Below are 21,674 nucleotides of genomic sequence, written 5' to 3'. Positions count from 1 at the left end.
AAATTATTTCCTCTTCATGGTTCATTTTCTGACTTTTGTCTTGATCCTTCTTTGGGCCCAATCATGACAGAATTATAGTTGGGCTAAAGGACTGCTGGCTGGCTTGTTTGGGACTGAGCATCCCTCAGGATTGGAGTCACTGGTGTTTATCTCAATAAAGAATAAATCAGACCTAGGAAGCCATTGATGAGGCAGGCTTTTTGTGCTAACCTGTAATTTCTGTGCTACATTCTGCAGCAGGAAAGTTTCCTGGGAAGCCTGATGTAATTAAGATTATAAATGAATCATAGCATTTTAATATAAGAGGCCTTGTGTTTTTTCAAGCAGGAGGTCATCTAAATCTTTTTGAACAGCAGCAGAAAGGTGAAGAGGTTCCAGTTAACTGTAATTAAGGCCATGGAGAATGAGCAACCCTGGTTAGTCACCTTCTGTGAGCATTACTGAGCAGCACAGTCAAACATGCCAGAAAAAGTTACCTTAGCAAGGTGTAGTCTGAGCACAATATAACCTTACTAAGAGAAAGTAAAATAAACTTCATGTTAATTTGTGATAGTTTAATCAGCGAGAAGAAAATCATTACCCAAAGGGTTTAGATGTTTTGCTAGTCTGTGCCAGGATGAATTCATCCAGATCATTACAAGAAAAAAGAGCCACATTGAGATAGGAGATGCAACCTGTTCTTGTTTCTGTCACTGACCTTCTGGGAGGGTGAGATTAGCTCTCTCTTCCCTGTCTTCTCTGGACCTTGGCACCATCCAGTTAGACAGAAGCAGGACTCACAGGGTAGACCTTACAACAAGGTTACATATGGCAGGCATCAGCACTTCTACTTCCAGCCTCTTACCTTAAAAATAACACAGCATTTCTTAGTGAAGGCCTGAACCTGCATCCCTGACCCACAGGAGTAGCATTCACCTGACCTGCTCAGAGATATTCTCATCATCCTCGTGTCCTCATACAGAAACAACCAATGGCCCTCAACCTTCGTAAAAACCAGCAAATCCTCAAAATCATCAACAACGCCCTAATCGACCTCCCAGCGCCATCAAACATCTCAACATGATGAAACTTCGGGTCTCTACTGGGCGTTTGCTTAATTACCCAAATTGTCACAGGCCTTCTGCTAGCTATGCACTACTCAGCAGACACCAATCTCGCCTTCTCCTCTGTCGCTCACATATGCCGAGACGTACAATTCGGCTGACTCGTCCATAACCACCATGCAAACGGAGCCTCTTTCTTCTTCATCTGCATCTACCTACACATTGGCCGAGGACTCTACTACGGCTCATACCTAAACAAAGAAACCTGAAACAGTGGAGTCATCCTCCTCCTAACCCTCATAGCAGCCGCCTTCGTAGGATACATCCTACCATGAGGCCAAATATCATTCTGAGGAGCTACCATAATCACAATATCACTGTGGGAAGGGACATCCCACAGTATCCCATTGTCCCAACCAAAGGCCTGCTTGGACTGGGGAACTAAACACACTAAACACATAATTGCAGGGTTCCCCTCTCCTCGAGGGGGTTGCTAAAGCCCATGAATTCTATGTAAGGAAACCAGCTATGCAGCAACTCTCTCCTGTTTCTCCTATTTCGGTTTCAAAAGCTCTGGGTGTGCTGCACACTGAGTTAAAAATTGGAAACATATTACCCTGATTTAGCATGGGACTGAGTAAATTGTATTCACTTAAAATAGCAGATATCCTGCTGAGAAAAAAAAAAAGTATTTCTACTTGACTGTGTGACACCTGAACTGCAACCCAGAGGTAAAGGAGGAGGATTTGTGTTACTAAGAAAGCCATAAATGTTGGCTGCCAGGTCTAAGCTGCTGAGGGGAGCAGGGCACATATGTCCCAGGCAACTCCAGGCATTCAGACCTCCTGTATCTCCTCCCCACGTCCTGTGCAGGGCTTCACACAATTTCTGTCTGAGCTCCTGTCTGGTCTCAGCCCATCCTGGAGGTGGATGGTATTGCCTTTTCCTCAGGGGTGTTTCATTCACAGCACTGACTGGCTCCTGCCTGTATGGGTCTGCAATGTTTGCCAAAAACCTTGCTCCTGGAGTGTGTGGAATACTGAGATTAATGACAGTGAGCTTAGCTTACAGAAGCCACCATCCCACATTTGCAAAGCGTGACGGATCTGCAAGACAACACCTGCCTGTGTGGTGGGATAATTTGAGTCCTTTTCCCTTTTTCTGGGCAAATGGATGTTCCCAATGCTGGACATTGCTCATTCTGTTTCAGCACAGATGTATCTTACCTTTCTGTTAGCATCTATCCTGTATCTGAGTCGCTCTTGTTTAGCTCTGTTATTACTTGTTCTAACCAGACTGAGTCCAAATTATTCCTTTCCTCCTTGTGGAATTTCTTATGTATTTTTGTATTTACGTATCTACTCTATCCTGTTTCCTCACTCCACCCAGTTTATCTCACCCCTGTCACCACAACTCCTTGCAACACAGAAACAAATGTCAGTTTTTCCATTGTCTCCTAGATGCCAGCTATGTTAAAATGTTGTTTCTTACTCTGTTTTTTAAGGGCTACTCCCAGCTCCACCCTGGCTGACTCCATGTATGCCCAGCCCAGTGCTCCTCCTTGTGCATCATTTGCTGATGTCCATGGTATGCCTTTTCCTAACCAATTCTCAACCTTTCCTTGAAAATCATATCTACAGCTCCCACAGTAAAGATGTAGTGGCAGAGTGCAGCAGCTATAGGTCACTCACCTGGCTTTGAGCTTCCCAACCCATGTGCTTGTCCCTGAGTTTGGGTTGTACCAGTTAATGTTTCATCTATGCTCCAACAGTAACCTGGCAGTTGTGAGATAGGAAGTGGAAGCCTTTTTGACCCTGTTTGCTGTCCCTGCTGACTTGGAGACAGTTCTGCAAGCCTGGGCCTTTCCCAAGCACCTGTGGACAACAGTAGTTTATCCTTGGGAAAGGAGGGTTAGAAGGACAGTGGTTGTGTCCCTGTGTGTTACAGGTTCCACACACAGGTCTGGAGAGCACGAGCTCAGCCCCAGCCATCAGAAGTGTGAACATCTGTCGATGTGCTTGTGTTGGAGGGGAAAGGACAGAGAGTTTTCATTTTAAAATTAAATTCATACAATAACCAGACCTTTCAGCTTTTTCATGCAAAAAGTGATTTATCGCTGCATTACAGAACGAGCCAGGAGCAAACAGATTCATCACGCGCCATCCTTTCATGCCAGAGCAGTGGCGAGCAGCTGTGGCAGTGGTGCAGAGAGGTCAGGTCCCACCACAGAGCCTCTGCCATGGGAAAGCAGCACAGCTCCATCACCCTCACCCCACCATGGCTGCTGAGGTCCCAGCCTGGGGTTTCATCCATTTCTTCTTGTGAGAGAACAACAAAAAAGGATTGATCATCTATTCGCCTTCTCTCCCTCCTTTTGTTTGGCTACTGGAAAGACAGTGCAAAGTGCTCTTTGTACAAGCAACACAAAGCTCCAAACTCATCTTCAATAAATTAAATCCCAATTAGCCCACCAGCATGAAGATTGCTTGCTTCAAGTGTTCCCAGCTCAAGACTTCTCCAGCCCTCCATGAAGATTTCTTACCTCTTACATGTATTGCACTTAAACTCAGTCACTTCATGTTTTTCCTGCCCTGTGTTTAGAATATTTCTCCAGAGCTTCAGAACAGCAACATGCATGTCAGCACATCCTTCACCCTCGATATGGCCAGGCCATAGGTCTTTATGCATGATTTTCCTTGGGACTTCCAACTTTCCCCTCTCCTTGTTCAGAGGAGGCACTTTACAAGATGTATACATTTATCTTATTAGCCCCAAACTCTGTGTATGGTATGAGTCCTGATACCAAATAGTTCCTATTAGGGAGAATGGGAATGGACAGGCTTCCGAAGATGTATGGGATTATACAAGAGAAGGTGGTATTGGAAGGGAGCAGGTTCTTTTTTTCCTGGATCAGTATGTTGTGTGACAGTTTTAGCCTGATTAAAAAGCTGGTTTTCCATACAGCTGTGCCATTTGTTGTCAGTCTCTGATTTTTCAAGACTTTGCATCATTTAGCCTCTCTGTGGTACTTAACTTTCTGTCCAAGATGAAAAGGCCAATACTTAATGACCTATTTGTGAAATTTTCCCAGGATAGTACCAGCATCTGTGCTTGCTTGTGTGTCTGTTGCCAGGTTTTGCCCAGTTCAGTATTGTTTTTTTCCTAGCACCCAATTAGTACTTGTCTAGCACCTGGTCAAAGAAGAGTGAAGGCCAAAGTTGATGTGGGTGTGGGGTTTAATTAAATCATTGTAGTCCCCACAGTAATGCTGAATTGTCTCACCCTTCTCTGCTGTGCCCTTCTCTGAGTGCACACGGACACACAGGGACAAAGTTGGAGACGTGCATAGGAAGAAGGAGGAGGGAATGTATGAAGCAATTTGTGATTTTTGGCAATACAGTTTTAGCAACTACTCTGTATGACTGTTTTATTTTCAAGAGTTTTGATCCTTCTTTTCATAGCCCTGGTGCATTCTCTGCTATGGCAACTGTGGTTATCTTGGTTTGCAATACAAAGAATTGAAAAAATAAAGTGCATTCAGCCTAATCTTCTCTGTAGGGCACTAGGTTCAATGCATGAAATGGAGAAAATAATAAAGCTTTGTAATATTTCAAGAGTTTCCTTCAGAGGATATAATTTGCTTCTAAAATGTTCTCACTTGGTAAAAATGCTCCTAAGTTAATATTGGTTTTATCTTCTATTATCCAGTCACTCTATATAGACATTTTCGGAGCAAATTCATATTCCAGTTTGAATTTGAATACAAATTCACATTGTCCACAGGTTTTCAGGGAAGATGTTAAGCGTTTCCATCTTCAGGACACACAATATTCTTTCTCTGAATATTAATTTTTGGTATGCTCCTCATTTGAGTGCTCAAACATTTTGAAAAAGTAAAGTCAAAATTAATATGCCGTGAAATGTGAAGTAAATCAAAGTATGAAAAGTTGCAAAGCTATTACTTCAAAAAAATGCTGCAGTTCAGGTCAGTTTAATAAAATCCCTTTATTGAAATTGCAATTGTTCTTTTATATACAGTGTTTTGATTTGCACAGCTACAATTGTCTGACTGTCATCTGTATAAATCTGCACAGAGTAACAATTATTTGTGATGATTTGAGAAATGCTTGGACTGTCAAGTATGAAAAATTGTTGGTCCCCATTATTGTCTAATGCTGAACATTTTGAAGAATACAATCTAGAACTTGGTGTATAGCACATATATACACTAAGTAGGGTAGTTATGAATGCAAATTGTAAAAGCCAAGTCTTAAAATAGTCTAAACCATGTTTGTAACTTCAAGGCTCTCCATCAAGGTTTCAAGAATCTTATTCACACCTTTCATGTGAAAACAGAATTGAAAACATGCTTGCATGTAACCTCATGCTCAAAAATTCCCCACCCTTTTAGCATCTGGTAAAACAAAAGTAATACTAAAAAACATTTTGTATCTTGAATGACAAACACCTCCTAGAACTGAGATGGTGTAATTGATGGGCTGGGGGAAGGAGAGCTGATAATAATTGAGATTTCAGACAACTGACTCTCTTGATGTCACACAACCAGGACCGTTAGTGCCCCCCATAGTTAGTCTGTCTGACAGTTCTCACTTGAAGACCTTTCTTTCTGTGGATTTTGAGGCTGCTATACACACTTCTTCTGAACAAATACTGTTAAGAAGAATTTGGTGGACATGAGCTCTGGTTTTATCAGTTCTGGACAGACCCAGCTGGGTGTCAGCTGGTTTTTAGTTGATGGACCACAGATGAGGGGAGCTCTGCAGCAACTAGTACAGTTCTAGCATAGGACACAAACCAAACCTCCAAATATGAAGGTAACTGAAGAATTAAAGGCAGATGCAAAGTCTTCGTTAAGGCAAAATTGAAGAGAAAAAACAATTTAGCAAGGAATGGGCCTGAAAATGCCATTCACGATATTTATCCTCTTTATTCCTTGCTAAATTAATTTGGATAATTTTGCCCTTCAGTCTGCCATGATCAAGTGTCATGTTAGCAGTCCCAGCATAGGCTGGTTGTGAGCCTGGTCACAGTAATACAGAACTAGCTGCAGGCGATGCAATAGAAATAAACAAAATCCTGCTTGGTAAATGTGGACGGTTTCTACCATAATTTTCATAGCGAGACAGAACCTAATTAATCGGCTTTTTGAGTTACATTTCAGTATTTCCATACTTCTATTAAAAAACTGCTTTCAGTGCAGGTACCTATGAATTGACTTGATGTCTGCACCTAGTTTTCAGTAGACTACTATATTCAGACAAAAATTTTTTTACAAATTCCCTGCGTTTAAATCTGTACTTGCTGCTTGGCCATCAAGCTTGTAAAGGTCTTCAAAGATTACTTTATCCTGCTGTGCCTAAGTAAGCAGAAGGAAATACCTCCCATCTCATTACTCTGGTTTACCTTGAATAACCTTTGCCTGTAATGGGTTGATGACTGCCAGCTGGTCAGCGTATGCATTTCTGGTCAGCATATTCTCTAGTGCTCTCCACAAAACACCCTCCTGCCCTCCCTGCACACACACCCTCACCTTCCACTGAACAGAGGGCAGAGTGTATTGGACTTTCCTCCCTTGTTGTTACTTTGGGACTGATAGAGATGAGAAGCTTCTGCGATCAGAGTGTCCCCAGACTACTTTTTTCTTTTTCTTCTTTTAATGCCACTGAGCTTGGAAGTCTTCCACTGCTCATGTCGCTTCACTGTTCAACTCAGTTACTGCATCAGAAAAAGAAGGAAAACTTTGATCTTGACATGCGCTTCTTCTCTGTCCCCCTTTACAACTTCTGCAGAAAAACAAAAACATTATTAAGTGCATCTCTGCTGTCAATCCTTTCAGGGGGGAACAGCTGCTTTTATCAGATGTCTTCCCAAAACCTTTAATGGCCTGATGAAGTCCAAGTTGAACTGTCAGAGGACACACCTGAGCACGACTTTATCACCATCCCCACACTGCTCTTAGGCTTAAAATTGTCCTCAGCCAAAGTGGATTTAGACCATTACTTATTGTGGTTTCTAGAACTGAGGGGTCAGCAGGGACCTCTGGTAATAAGCATGGGCACAGCCATCAGTGTCCAGGCAGCAGCTGCATGCTCACGACTCTGCTGTAGCCACATCTGTTACAGCTTTGGAGGAAAAAAAGTTCATGACCCCAATTGTTTGTCTTGTCCTTTACCATCCATGGGTTTAAAGATATCCATTCCTTGGATCTTCTCTCTGGCTGCTTAAATTTGTGGGGTATATTTTCCTCATTAGCTGTGAGCACATTTGCACTTTTTCCTTGGCCAGGGGGTCTCTAGTTTAAACAAATGTGTTTCCAGTCTCATTTAAACTTAACCATTTCTCCAGGTCCTCTTAACAGCTTCAGGAGTAAAATCGTTATGTGGCTTAAAAGCCCTGCCTGTAACTTTAAAAGAAGAGGAACCATATTACCATCAGCTCACCCACTGTTGATATATAGTTTCAAAATACTAAATTGAAAATGCTCTTATGATTACCTTCCATGGTGCTGTGTAGACTCTAGGGGCTACAGAGCATGTCCTTTATGCAAAGGAGAGTTTGGTTCTTTCAGGGTTCCATTAAAGGCTCTCAGGTGCCTTACCTGGCCTTTCACTAGAGCAGGGTCAATATGGCTTTTCTATCAGCCACTCCTTCAACAAGGGGGCTGTTGCCATCAAACCTTGAGGAGAGCCAGCAGGACTCTGTGTCTCGGGGAGAAGCAGGTAGGTCAGCTTTTCTAGGGTGCATCAAGTGTGTTAGTCAGCTGCAGAAGAAATGGGCTTTGATACACTTGGCATTGTTCTAGGACAGTCACTGGATTGGCCTTTTATCTTTTTTGTTTGTTTTAATAAACTGAAGTTAGTAGGATAGAATAAAAAGGAAGTCAAGCTTTCTATTTCCTATGTGGCTCTTCATCCATCCGCCATTCCAAAGAGTGCTGTCATTGATGAGAACTAGACAATCTTTTACTGTTTAATGCTATTTAATATGCATTCTGTGTGCCCCCAGGCAAGTCAGAGCACATGCACAGCTCACCCTGGGGTGCTGCTGTGTACTTAGTGCTTGAAATGGCTTTTATGCCATTTCTTCATTTTTTTTCCGTGTTAAAAAGAATGAGAGGAAAGTACCACTTGAAAATGCACAAGTGTAATCTTCTAAATGAATTTAAGTAATACAAGCTTATTGGTAACTGCAAATACTAAAGCTGCGTTTTTCCCCTTACTCTAAATGTCTGAAAAGCTCATTAGTGTTAATGTATGGGGAAGTGCTTAGCCTATTGATGGAGGAATGAAATCCGGAGCAAAGCACAGCAAAGATTCATCTGCAGATTAGGGTCTGAAGCAACCATTAGATTATCAAATCTGACCTTCTATCTAATACAGACCATAGAATCTCATCCACTTAATTCTGTATTTATCCTAAGAACAGCACCAGAAAATTAGACACAGTGCATTAACATATTATAATGTAGCAATATATTCAGGCATTTCTTTCTTTTCCTTCCTTCCTTCCTTCCTTCCTTCCTTCCTTCCTTCCTTCCTTCCTTCCGACACTTCTGACACTTCCGACACTTCTGACACTTCCTTCCGACACTTCCTACCGACACTTCCAACACTTCCTTCCGACACTTCCTTCCGACACTTCCTTCTTTCCTTTCCCCTTCTCCCTTCCCTTCCCTTCCCTTCCCTTCCCTTCCCTTCCCTTCCCTTCCCTTCCCTTCCCTTCCCTTCCCTTCCCTCCCCTCCCCTCCCCTCTCCCTAAAACCTGGGGCAAACAGCATTCCTGTGCTATATGATTTTTGATGAAAATCTGCAGGAGGAGAGATTTCAGCTTTTTATTTGCAAAAGGGAATTTGTATGTCTGTGTGTTTGCATAGGGTTTTGTTTAGTGCTTTGAAAATTATTGACTGGTAACTAATGAGTATAGAGCTGGTTGAGATCCATAATTTCTGTTTTTCTCTGAGGACATCATAAATTGAAAAAGGGATTTTTTTTTTAACAGAAAAAGTAATTTTCTTGAAAAATCAGTGTGGTCCTTCAGAACTGCTTTCTAACATCTAATTTGGAAACTCCCTGCTAGTCAGTTTTCCTAGGAAGCATGAAGCACTTTTCACATCTGGCTTCTCATCACTTTGACTGTGACATAAAACTGCCCTTGAAGTGCACCTGGGAGATATCCAGGGGGATACCACACACACATAAAAGACAAGCCAAGCTGTCTAAAAGAACTCCACTGGGCTAGTGCACATCTTAACCACTAGCCAGCATTTCACTGAACAGAGGAGCAAAATAGATGAGGAAAGTATGAGGGAATTCAGAGGAGAAGTGGTAGATGGCACTGTGCAAAATACAGAGGTCCCAGGCTTGACACATACACACTCTCTTGAAGAAAAAGTCCTCCTGCCCAGAGCTGAGCTACATCAGCCCCTTGGTGTTGCTCATACTATGGAGACATTTCTCTGCAACCCACCACAGGCCAGGCAGAGGGGAGTCTCTGTTGTTCACGTGCTGCAAAAGCTTTTGCTGCCCTTTGGGTGGGTGAAACTTGGACTCTTAGCACTAGTCTGTAACAAAACAATTTCTAATTCTTTTCTCTGCAAAGCTCAGAAATCCTGCAACTGGCTTGGTCCCATTTTGGACTTTCATTTGGGTTTCGACTCTACAGTTCATTTGGATTCTGTTCCTTGAGTTTTGGTGGGTTTTAAAAATAGGAATCATGGCTAAGTACTGCTATTGAAAGCAGAGATTTGACCCGTGACTGCAGGAACTGGAGGTTCAGAACTCCCAAGCTTCTGCAAAACCATTTGCCAAGGTTTTGCCTGGCATGTACTGTTTTTTCCTGGTATACTGGCAGGGAGAAAGACCCCCTATAATCAAAGGAGCACACATAGCAGGTGTGTGCTCCTTTGCATAGAGTCTGCATTGCCTCAAATACTTCTTTTCAATGTCCTGTGATTCATGTTAATTCAACAAGAAGTTACAAGATAAATACTTTTGAAAGATTCAGCATAGAAGAAGGAATCTCAGACCTCCTTGCCTATCAAATAGGAAGGTCAATACTTGCAATTCTTGTCCTTGAGGCTAAACTCATTATTGAGCATAAGGTTCTTCAAAATTCACAGGTAAATGGTGTTAAATAAATGTAAATGACATTACTAACATCTTTCCACTGTTGCTTTGATGCAGTTTGTTCTCAATAAGTAATAAGGTATTTATAGCAGTGAGGATAGGGCTGCACAGAAAAACCTCGTGCCATGCAGAGACACCTCTGAATAACCACACAGGAGCCCTGCACCGGCATGGTCTGAATGAATCTTCCTCTTGGGGAGTTGCAGGAATATCCATGGACTTCATTTATTCTGGCCATAGCTATGTAAGCCGTATTCAAGGTCATAGCCAAGAAACAAGCCATGACTATTAAATTTTCTAACCAAAAAGACACCAAGAACACACAGTATTTTCATTTTGTCAAATTTTCCAGTATCTTCCTACCCCATCTCAGCAGCAAAAGGTCCAACACTGCTGTAGCTGTGGATTTAACTGCAGAGTGAAGGCAAAATTTGTTTTCCAGGCCTAAGAGAAGCAGTGACCACATCTGAGGATGAGGGTTCTGTAAATGCACTTGCCACCATGCTGTGTGAGCACTTGTGCTCCTTAATATTGTCTTCAAAGCAAAGCTCTGGATACTCTCTGAACAGCATTTAATCAATGTGTATCAAGAAGTTTTGAGACCAAAACAGTTTGTCTTCTAGAATAGTGTCAGTTGTACTCAGCCACATAATGAATTATTCCATTTAGGGAAAGATCTGCTTTTCTATGAATTTGTATAATAAACAAAAAAGGCAATGAGAGTTTCCCAGCCCTTTACTTCTGGTGCCTGTGCTTCCTTTGCAGTTGTCCAACACAGCAGTTCTTCATCAGATCAGACGAGACCAAGTGACAGACACATGCCGAGCAAACAGCGTGTCCAGCAGGAAGCGCCGTGTGCTGACACCCAACGATCTCAAGCACCTGGTCGTGGATGAGGATCATGAAATGATCTATTGCTATGTTCCCAAAGTGGCCTGCACAAACTGGAAGAGAGTCATGATGGTTCTGACGGGAAGAGGGAAGTACAGCGATCCAATGGAAATCCCAGCCAACGAAGCCCACGTGTCTTCAAACCTGAAGACTCTCAACCAGTACAGCATCCCAGAGATCAACCACCGCTTGAAAAACTACATGAAGTTCCTCTTTGTTCGCGAGCCTTTTGAAAGACTGGTGTCAGCCTACAGGAACAAGTTCACCCAGAAGTACAACACTTCCTTCCACAAACGATATGGCACCAAAATTGTGAGGCGCCAGAGGAAAAACGCAACCCAGGAGGCTCTGCGGAAAGGTGATGATGTGAAATTTGAAGAGTTCGTGGCATATCTCATCGACCCACACACCCAAAGAGAAGAGCCCTTCAATGAGCACTGGCAGACTGTGTACTCCCTCTGCCACCCTTGCCACATCCACTACGACCTCATAGGAAAGTACGAAACGCTCGAAGAGGATTCAAATTACATTCTCCAGCTGGCAGGAGTAGGCAACTACCTGAAATTCCCCACCTATGCAAAGTCTACGAGAACTACTGATGAAATGACCACAGAGTTCTTCCAGAACATCAGCTCCTTGCACCAAATGCAGCTGTATGAAGTCTACAAACTTGATTTTTTAATGTTTAATTACTCAGTGCCAAGCTACCTGAAATTGGAATGAGGGATGGGTTGTGGGGAAAGAGGGGAGAGAAAGCCTGTTTTATTTAAGATTTTTATTTGTCATAATAAATATGGAGAATGGGTTATTTTGTAAATTAATATTTTCTTTTTTTGAATGATGCTGCGAGCAGCACAGTCAAAATTATTTAAATCAACTGTAAGAAAGGACAGCTCTCTTTGCAGGGTAACAGGATTGTGATGATCTAGCTGTAGAAATGAATAATACTGCTACACTGTTTAAACAAATGTTAATTGTGTTCTGGTGAATTTCATTGATCTTGCACTCCTCCAGTTCTAATTAATGTTATTTATACTTGTTTAAAACATTGTCTCTTGGTAGGTTTCACTTCAGCAGCAGAGATAGGATAACATGAGGACAAAAGGAGTCTGGTTTTGGGCTTTCCTCGATTTCCAGCTTGCTCTGGGTAATAATATTTTTCCATTAGGCAATGATGCAGGTAAATATGGGAATGGTTCTGGAACCACACGCTTTGAGAAGATTGGTGAAAATAAGTTCTTTAGAAAGTGATGTTGCGCTCCATACTAGTACAAAATCTGTCTTTCTAGGCCTGAAAAAGAAAAGTAACCCAGATTTGGGTAGATTCATGGGTATCTAATACCCATGACTGAAAGAAACATTAATGTATTCTTTAGGAAGAGAACCTTTTATAAGTCTTAATGAGTTTTTGGAGAATACGACCACTCCCACTGGCTCTTAATTTGAAGCCTCCCAGCCCAAATGAATTGGGGATGGTCCATCAGAAAAGAATCAGAATTTGGAAAGTGGCTGTAAGAGATTTTTTGAATGCCCAAAGCAATTGGCATTGACTTAATTGATATCCAGGATGGAACTGTGGGGACATCCATCCTCTTCAAGTCATGCCTCCCTAATTGATCCTAAGATGGGCAACCAACTGGTAATGATACGTTGCTGTAAACAATCTGGGCATGTCATTTGAAAATTCAAAAATTCATCTTCATGTTGATTCTCTAAGCATGCAAGGCAATAAAAAAGCTTTCATCTTCCTACATGATGGATTCATAGCTTTTTCCTAGGGAGGAGGAGAAGCCTTCTTTTTTAGCTGATGCCTAAATGCCATTGACAGGAATTTTTCTAAGTTCTGATGTGTTAGAAATTCATCCAAGTCATCACTAATGTAAGACCATAACCTTTTTTCTTAAGGGGAATGTCTCAGTAGCAGTTGTTTTGTGTTTAACTGCTTTTTGAGATGGCAAATTGTTTTGGGTAAGCAGATAGTAATCTATTCACAGCAGATAAACAATGAAAAATGGTATTTCAGTGTGAATCTGTTAGCCAGCTAGTGGGAGCAGAAAATCAGGCTTCTCCAGATATTTGCTTCAGCTGGAAGCAGGTGAGGGAATGCTCTGTAGCCACCTCAGCATCCACAGGCAGCTGATGGGCAAAAGGAGGCAGAGGCTAAACTGACACTTGTAAAAATATAAGATCTGTTTTAAAGTTGATAGATGGTTAAAACGAGGGGTTTAACTTGCCTGTATGTCATTCTTTTGATGAAAACAAACCCTTTCAGAAAAGACTGATGATTTAAATAAACTCAGCTCAAGGCAGAGCTGTTTTAACAGTATCAGAGCCAGATCGTGAAAAATGTCAAATTGTACAGTAGCCAGTAATATCCACTGAACTGCATTAGTTTCCAGAACACAGATATGATTAAAGAAGAAAATAGTTTGCATTTTATTTGATAAAAATAAGTTGCTGAATAAATCTCGTTGAAAAACTAACATAACAAACAGCAACTGAAGTCCTTTCACAATTGGATTTTGTCTTAGGCAGGATTCAGGTCATTATTTTCTCTATCATACCATACAAATAAATCTCTTATCCATTCTGGAACAGCCACAGTTTTCATAACCCAGCCCCTATTTATAACCTGGAGCACTGGGCCAGTGGCTGACAAGGGGCTGGCTGGCTGGCTGGCTCACCCCTCTGAATTCCTGATCCATTGCTAATTACTGGTTGTTGTTTTACTTTAAAGCAGTTTAGTCTCATTTAGAGTGTGTGGAGCTATACCTCTCACAGTGGCCTGGCCCTCTTATGTTCCTAGTTCAGTGGTTGTATGTTTGTTAAAAAAACAACTGTCTGAGGCAGGTTGCCCTTCTCCTCCTCACAGTACTTCCTACAAGCTATTTGTGTGTTAGTTTGGTCTTGCATCCCACAGTGCTCATATTTTGATCCAATTTTCTTCTCAGTCAGCTCTTCATCCATCCAGCAGAATGTGATGTAATTTTTTTCATTTAAGACAAAAGTTGCTTCAGAAAGTAAATATTTCAAGAACAGAGTGTGCTTCCCCCTTTCTTTTTGTACTTTTCTCTGGCACCATCACCATATTTTTATGCATTCTGAAATATTCTCTGTAGTTTCACAGCTTTGGAGACACCAAACCTCTATATGGTAGCTGTGATAGAAAAGCTTTAAGTGAAAAATGTGTTCAGGAGATATGAGGGGTGACCATTGCTCCAGCCAGGATTTTTAGCAACAGCTTTGGGTTGGATTACCTAAATTCTGGCTCCCCACAGAGGGTAGCTCTACGGGTGGATGCTCAGCACTGAGAAGGCTTTTATGTGAACTTCAGTGGGTGCATGAAATCCCTTGCCTTTGAAAAACCTTGATCCCAAACTACTACAACCTGGCTATTTAGTGCATTATATCTATTTTGAGGTGCTGTAAATGGGCTGTAGATCTGTGTTTAAAATGAATAGCTGACATGCTAGATATGATCATGTCCTGTGCAGTGGGCAGCAAGCCCTCACCAGCTCAGAGCAGGATGACAAATGCAGAGGAATAGCCATTTCTTTTGGCCTATTCGGCACGCTGTTTTGACTGAGCAAAAAAATCTGTCTTTCCACTGCAGCTACACAGGAGGACATTCAGGGTTGTTCATGCTCATGTCAGTGAGCTGGCAGCCACCACCTGCCGTAGGGGGCAGCCAGAGAACTGGGTTGGTTTTACCCTCTGACTCTTCCCTGGGTTTCCCAGCTGGAGAAGAGGGGCTGGTCTGCTCCTGAGTTCTGCCTCTCTCCCAACTCCATTTCTGCTGTGGCCACAGCTGATCCTGGGAGACAAATGGGTAGCACAGAGCCACAGCAAAATGTGAAACACAGACATGCCCATGGGGCTGCAAGGGCCACCTGGGAAGCTGCTGTTGTAGAAGGGTGTGTATTAATTATGTCTAGTAGTGATAAGCACAGAGAGAACAGCAGTGTTCCTGCTCCCCACCTCTGTCCCCAGCCCCCTCAAAGCTGCTGGAGCAGTGATCCTGATCTCTGAGCAGCTGTTGCCTCCCTCTCATTTGACAGGGCCAGCCCTGAGCCCAGCAGTGCTGGTGGCTCTGTACTTGGCACGCTACCCACAGCTGAGGGGTCATTCCCCCCAAATGGCGTCAAGCACCTTAACTTGGGAGTGCAGACTGAATTTGGCCCATATGAACATGGTAGAGACTGTTGGGTGGTGGGATGTTCCCCCAAACCTGGCTCAGTCCATGCTTCAGCCTCTTCATAAACCATGTCCATTATGACAGAAACATGCAAGCTGCGTGAACCATGCGCTGTGTAAGACAAGTGAAATAAATAATCCACTAGCAGAAGTGCTTTTAGAAGTAAGTTGACCCCAGATGTTTTAGGGTTTCACTGTAGTCTGCTGCACTTTTCAGGTACAAAAAGGGACTGTCCTTACTATTACTCTTGTTACAGAGAGTGTTATTTTCTTACATGCATGCACAATACAATGTGTACGAATAATTTAACATCTATGTGGGGTTGGATTTTTTTTAACCTATTTGTATGCAGTAGAAGGCTTGTTGTAGAAAAGTATCTCCTTATACTTAAATATACTGTTAATAAAGCAAAAAAGATAAATTACACATTGCCAACACAAGTGTGACCTGTTCATGAGTCTTTCCTTAAAAAAGCCATTCAAGCCTGATTATTTTTCTAAGTAACTTCAATTAAATTGAAGAAAGAAAATTCCTCTCTGTGTGCTTTATTTATGGCTCATTCTTTCAGGGCGGATTTTTCAGGGTGGGATTTTTGTCCGCATAGCTTTGCTTTTTTACCTGCCTTATTGTATATTATAGGCAGGACACACTGAAAACTCAAAATTATCTACTCCTGTGGAGTAGGAGAAATCCCTTGGTGGGGTTCGGTGGGCAGAGCAGCCAGGGAACCCAGACCAGGGAAGCAACAGCTGCAGAACTCAACCATGGACAGAGGGAGGGAGCTGGGGGCTTTACAAAATTGAAATCACTTGCATACAAACCCAGAAACTTCCATTTTTGGGGTAATGGAGTAAGAAACGGCCTCTCTGCACAGCCTTGGGTGCACAGCTTTTGTGTGGTTTCCTTCATTGCTTGTAAGATAGTGGAAAGAAAAGATCAGTCTCTCATACTGCCACAGAGACTGAAAAAACTGGATTTGCACTAGTGAAGGAAACTTGAGGATCTGTCCTTTTGGCCTCAATTTCTCCATTAAATAACCCCAAATTTACAAAATCCCTTCCTATTTATATCCAGCAGCTGCCCTGTGGTACTGGCCTCAGGAAGCTGCTGTAGGACAGGAGAGCTGGCAGCAGCAGGGCTGTGGGCAGCACCCTGGCACTGGGAGATGGATAGGGAGCACTGCAGGGTGTGACAAAGTGACAGGATCCTGCACAACTGAAGTGTCCTCTGGCCCAAATAAGAGATTAAGTCCAGTAAAGATGATGCAAAGTTTGAAGAAAGACTGTTCCTGTGGTCATAACCTGCTCCCTGTGCAGGCATGAACTCCAGTACTTCCAAACTTTTGTTTGGATAGAAACACATATCATTCAATTCCATCATAATTATGAAAGAATTTAAAATGTGGAGAATGGGAAGGAAAAGAGAAAAAAATCAAGCACGTTCAGCCAGCAGCAGAGCAGCAATCAGGGCATATACTTGCCAACCAGCAGCACCATGCCTTTCTCACTAGCTGCATTACACATCATCACGTACCAGACTCCTGAAGCCACACAAAAATAAAATATCTTGCTTTTTCAGTTGCACGTACAACTTTGCCAAAGATTGAAATTTTTGAAATATTAGAGTCTGGTTTATTCCTCAGTGCACTGAAAGACGTACCCAAATGCCACCTCCCCAGATTGCATGCTAATCAATTTTATAAAGAAATCTATGTTAAAAGAGTAAAATCAACTTCATCTTCTCTATTGGCATGACAAGAAGCCACCTGTTTCCCCTATTACTTGAAATGTCACTCTACTGATGTGCTTGAGCCTCTGGACTCTGAGATTCAACTCACTGTCAATAAAAACCTTCTGCTGGCTAAGTCAGAGACATTAAGGACCTACAGTAGTGACTTCTTCATGGAGGAAAACATATAGAAAATATTATTTCTTTATACATTATTTAAAATATATTTTGCCAATATCTTAATAAGATTACTGATTTTGACATTGACCGTCCCTATTTTTTTAGTAAAAGCAACCTGAGCTAACATTCCTTTAGGAGCACACATCCTAGCACTATGCAACAAACGGACAGATCATTTTGGAAAATGAGACATAGCACTTGCAGTAAAATTAGGTGGGTTTGAAAATCTCATTTCAATCAGAGTTTTTAATTAAAAAACAAGCAACCAGCAAAGCTGTTTTCCTCAGTCAGAGAAAAAAAATCAATCCAAAGTTTATTCCCCGGTTTCTGTTTCTTTCACTATACATAAAGCTGTCAGGGTAACATACAGCTGAGTGATAACAGTTTACCCATTAGGCTTTGGCTTGTTCTAAAAACTAGAATTTTACTGTGGCAATTCATGCCTTTTTAGCAGAAAGAGGTCTCTGTCCTGTCAGCAGGTATTTGCAGTCCTACATCAAGTCAAAATCCGCAACCCACAGCGGCCCAAATTTCCCATAAAAGCTTGTGCAAAGTCAGGGTTTAACCTTTATCTAAGCCTTTCTTAGGCTCAATTTATTCACACTTCTTTTAGCAGATAACTATTCTAGCTAAAACTGATTTAGTTTTATGTTTGAAGTAGAGGGGTTTTTTAAAAAATGATTGCTCTATGAATGAAATCAATCACTGCATTTTTTACTATATTTTAAACTTCAAGGAAATAAATTTAGATAGAAAGGTCAAATCCGAGCAAGCAGCCATGCTGTGGAGAGACAACCACTGTGTCCAGGTAAATGCTGAGACCTCCATTGAAGAAAAACAAAACATATTCCTTTCAGGAATTACAGCTATTCATGATTTATTAAGACATTTGTCTTCAGTTATGTGGAAGGACAAAACAACTTCACTAGCTTGAATTAATTTTACAATGTGTTTTTCTAGTTTATCGTAGAAATGTTCCTGCTCTGTGTGCAATATGATTTTACATGCTAGATGCAGAATTCCCAAAGCAGCTGCTTTCAAAGCCTCCCTTTTTCCCTTTGAAAAAATCAAAAACTAAATCCACAATTTTTTAATGAAAAAAGTTCTTGGAGTCAATGGTGCAAAGATTAGAAGGAAGCACAGGTGAGTGCAATTCAGGTGAGAAATTAAGTCTGTATAGCTGTGGAAAAGCGGAAATAGCCCTCCTATTCCTGGTCCTGTGTTGGAAAAGAAATTCCAGATTATTCTGTGGCCTTCAGAGGCTTCCTGCAAACAGGAGACAACTGAGAGCATACAGAAAGGTGAATGGGTCTTGCCTAGTCTACAGAGCTAAGACATATCTTCCTAAAAGCAGAAGAATGGGGGGGGGGAAATCTCCTTTTATGTGGGGCAGGAGTTTTCTTTATAGGTATGGACAGGAGAAAATGGATTACAAGTTGATATCCTTAGATAAGGATATCCTTAGATAAGGAGCAGGAGATTTGACCATGACCAGAAAAAGACAAGATAACTAAAAATGAGCTTTTGCTGAACAATACTTCAATTCCATAATATGACAGAAAACTGTATGCAATGTAGTTAGAGCTGAATGAGAATCAACAACCAAAAAGGTGAACATTCATTAGTTTTGTCTCATGTCATTGTGAGAGAGTTCCTATGGTAATAGGATCTCTTTCTCCTGCTTGTAATGCATGCTAAAAATGTTTCTTTCTCTTAGTGCCAGTCTAAAAGCTACACAAATTCCAGAGGTATGTGTGCATTCACCAGCGCTTTAATGCCAAGGCTCTACAGTCAGGCTCAAAGCAGGGGGTTTATTTCTCCCTGAGGGGTGAACGCTGTTGCAGCTCATGTCAGCCTCATGTACAGGGCACGTAACCAGTGTGGGGTCTAACAGAGCTGCATTTCCTGCACTTTGGCTCAGTAACTTTACAGTGCTTCCAAAAAGTTGGGTTTTTTTTTAAATGAAGCAGCTTTCTAATGTGGGAATATAGCAAAGGCCAGCTAGAAGTGAAGCCAGGGAATAAGGGATCTTTTTGGATCTGAATTCACAAAGAACTTAGATCTTTCGTTTTGGACAAATGACATGCAGGCTTTTTAGAAGTTTCTTTTTTTCAAAGGCCTTGCTGTCTGCTCTTACAGGGGGACCACAGTCCCTATACACATGTGGGGACTTACATACTACCATAGTACTTAGTAGCCTTACTGGGTTGGGACTACAGAAGCTGCAATAGCAAAGCATGAAGATGAAATGAATGAAAGAGATAGAGCTGATCAGCCAGATGAAATGAATGAAAGAAATAGAGCTGATCAGCCAGATGAAATGAATGAAAGAGACAGAGCTGATCAGCCAATCTTCATGTATCAGACAAATACAGAGCTTATTTTGTCTCCAAATCATCCAAACTTTTGTCCACAAATTGGTACCTGAGCTGATACCAGTTACCTAAATGTGGTCAAGCTTAGAAAGCTCACTTGGATTCTGGAAATCCTCCAAACTCCAGAGGTACTAATCTCTTTTAAGTGAAAACTACCCTTCATCTCCTTAGAACCAGAATTAATCAGACATATCTGTTTTCCTTTTTAGCTAGTAAAAATTGGTTCATTCTTCAAAACAATTGACATGAAGTATGTTCTGATATTACTCCAGAACTCTGGATGCTATAAGGTAATAAAATAATTAGTTCTGTCAGCACTGAGAGAACAGAAACAAAAAGGGGGGAAAAGGACTTTGGATAATCTAAAGTTACCCATAGTAGGAGGATTCAGAGGAAAGTAGTGGATGATTGCTTCTCAAGTACAAAACAAGTATTGTTGTTCATAACTTTCGAAATACCATTTAGAATGTCAGATTTATTAAAATACTATTCTACTGTACATGGGACAGGACAACAGTTTCATTAATTTGAACCAAGAAGTGAGAGAAAAAAGTTATTAAACAGACAAATCTTTTAAAAGATCCTATTCATTGTAAAACTTCAAATGTAAATCTGAGAATTTAGCATTATTAAATCCTGAGGATCTGTTCAGAAGGTGTCCACCATATAATTAATTCAGGATTTCACTTGCACCCCATTTCACTTGCAAAAAGTGAATTTAGAATTAGAATTATTCAAGGAAATTCAGATTTAGAATTAGTCAAGGAAAGCACTTCCTCTACCTTTTAAGACTTTAAGCAACTCTTGAGGAGGAAACAATCTCCCAAAAGTGCAAGTTGAAGAATGCTAAGTAAGGAAGAAGCATATTTCAAGTATAGTTTGGACTGAGAAATAAAAGCAAAAACAGAGGATATGATGAACTAGCCTGCATATTAAATAAATAACTAGCAGGACTTGAAACCAAGATATTTTTTTAGCTGCAGAGAAGGTAAAGCCCACCCAGTCCAGTCAATGCTGAATGACTCCTGCTTTTGAGTACCCACCCAGAATATGGCAATCTTGTATATTTAGTAAACATACTGGTTCTTAGCTTTAACTGTGAATTATTCATGTCTTGCTAATATTGGATTCCCCAGAGTATTCATGCACAGCATGCAGGATGATCACACTTTCATTATATTTAACCAAAAGACTTTCCTTTAGGACTATCAGAATGAGGCTTTAATGACAAAACACACTTTTTTTTCCTAGTTCTTTACCGACCTATATATAAAAAACACTGTTTATTTAACTTCAAATACATATGAGAAAATTATAATCCTAAAGATTACTAAACAACAGATTGAAGTGATTTGGAATGGATTAGAAAACACAAAACAGTGTATGGTATCACAAAAAATCTAGTCAAAGAAAGAAAAGAAAAATCCTACTAAGAGACTTCACAGCACTTCCAGTCCTTTTAGTACTGTTTGTGAACACTACCTTACTTTTTCCAAAGAAGATTATAATTCAATTATCATATTCTGTTGCCATTTTCTGCACCTCTAAAGAGACTATCTCATTTGCAATAGAAATTTTACCATTACAATAATAATAAGGAATTTCCAACACTTCATTTCACAGAGCACTTTTGCTACTGTTTCATGACATGTATTCTGAGGCTATTCTTGCATTTAAGAGAGCTTTTTGTGACGCTCACAACTGAAGCAGCAAATACACTAAAAAGATGATAGGTCTCATTTTGAATCCTGATTCTGCAAACTGTACTGCATTTGTAAAGCCTTAATCCTCATGCTGTTCTAATCTTTATATGAGAAAAGTCTAATTTTGTTTGCAAATTATTTGTAAAAAGGAGTGAAATTCATTTGCTGCTCACCAGTTTCTCATCAATATTCTAAAAATCCCAGTGAAATTAATATATTAAACATGGGAGTGGGAGATAATTTTACCAATTAGAACATTACAGATTAAGACAAGATGTACAGTAATGCTGTAAAAATCAAAATATTGATCTACATATGTTAAAAGAAGAATCCTCCCTTATATCAAACAGCATAATAAAGCAGAGGAACAATCCTGGCTATATAATTACTCTAAAAAGGAGCTGGAGTCATTC

General features: G+C 40.9%; 2 protein-coding genes across 2 annotated transcripts in view; one reads left to right on the top strand and one right to left on the bottom strand.

Moving 5' to 3' along the window:
- Positions 1 to 15,802, top strand: part of CHST11 (carbohydrate sulfotransferase 11) — a 158,262-nt gene extending 142,460 nt beyond the window's left edge. The window contains exon 3 of the mRNA XM_054277484.1: positions 10,955 to 15,802. Within this exon, the coding sequence (XP_054133459.1) occupies positions 10,955 to 11,803 (849 nt within the window). The 3' untranslated portion in view covers positions 11,804 to 15,802. The remainder of the gene's footprint in view (positions 1 to 10,954) is intronic.
- SLC41A2 (solute carrier family 41 member 2) overlaps positions 6,132 to 21,674 on the bottom strand; it is a 60,937-nt gene continuing 45,394 nt past the window's right edge. The window contains exon 11 of the mRNA XM_054277481.1: positions 6,132 to 6,847. Coding sequence (XP_054133456.1) covers positions 6,839 to 6,847 — 9 coding nt within the window. The 3' untranslated portion in view covers positions 6,132 to 6,838. The remainder of the gene's footprint in view (positions 6,848 to 21,674) is intronic.

Source organism: Melozone crissalis, unplaced genomic scaffold, assembly GCF_028551555.1.
Source record: "Melozone crissalis strain CALT ecotype California unplaced genomic scaffold, PUWL_Pcris_2 ptg000004l_1, whole genome shotgun sequence".
Lineage (NCBI taxonomy): Eukaryota > Metazoa > Chordata > Aves > Passeriformes > Passerellidae > Melozone > Melozone crissalis.
This window is presented reverse-complemented; position numbering and strand designations above follow the sequence as displayed.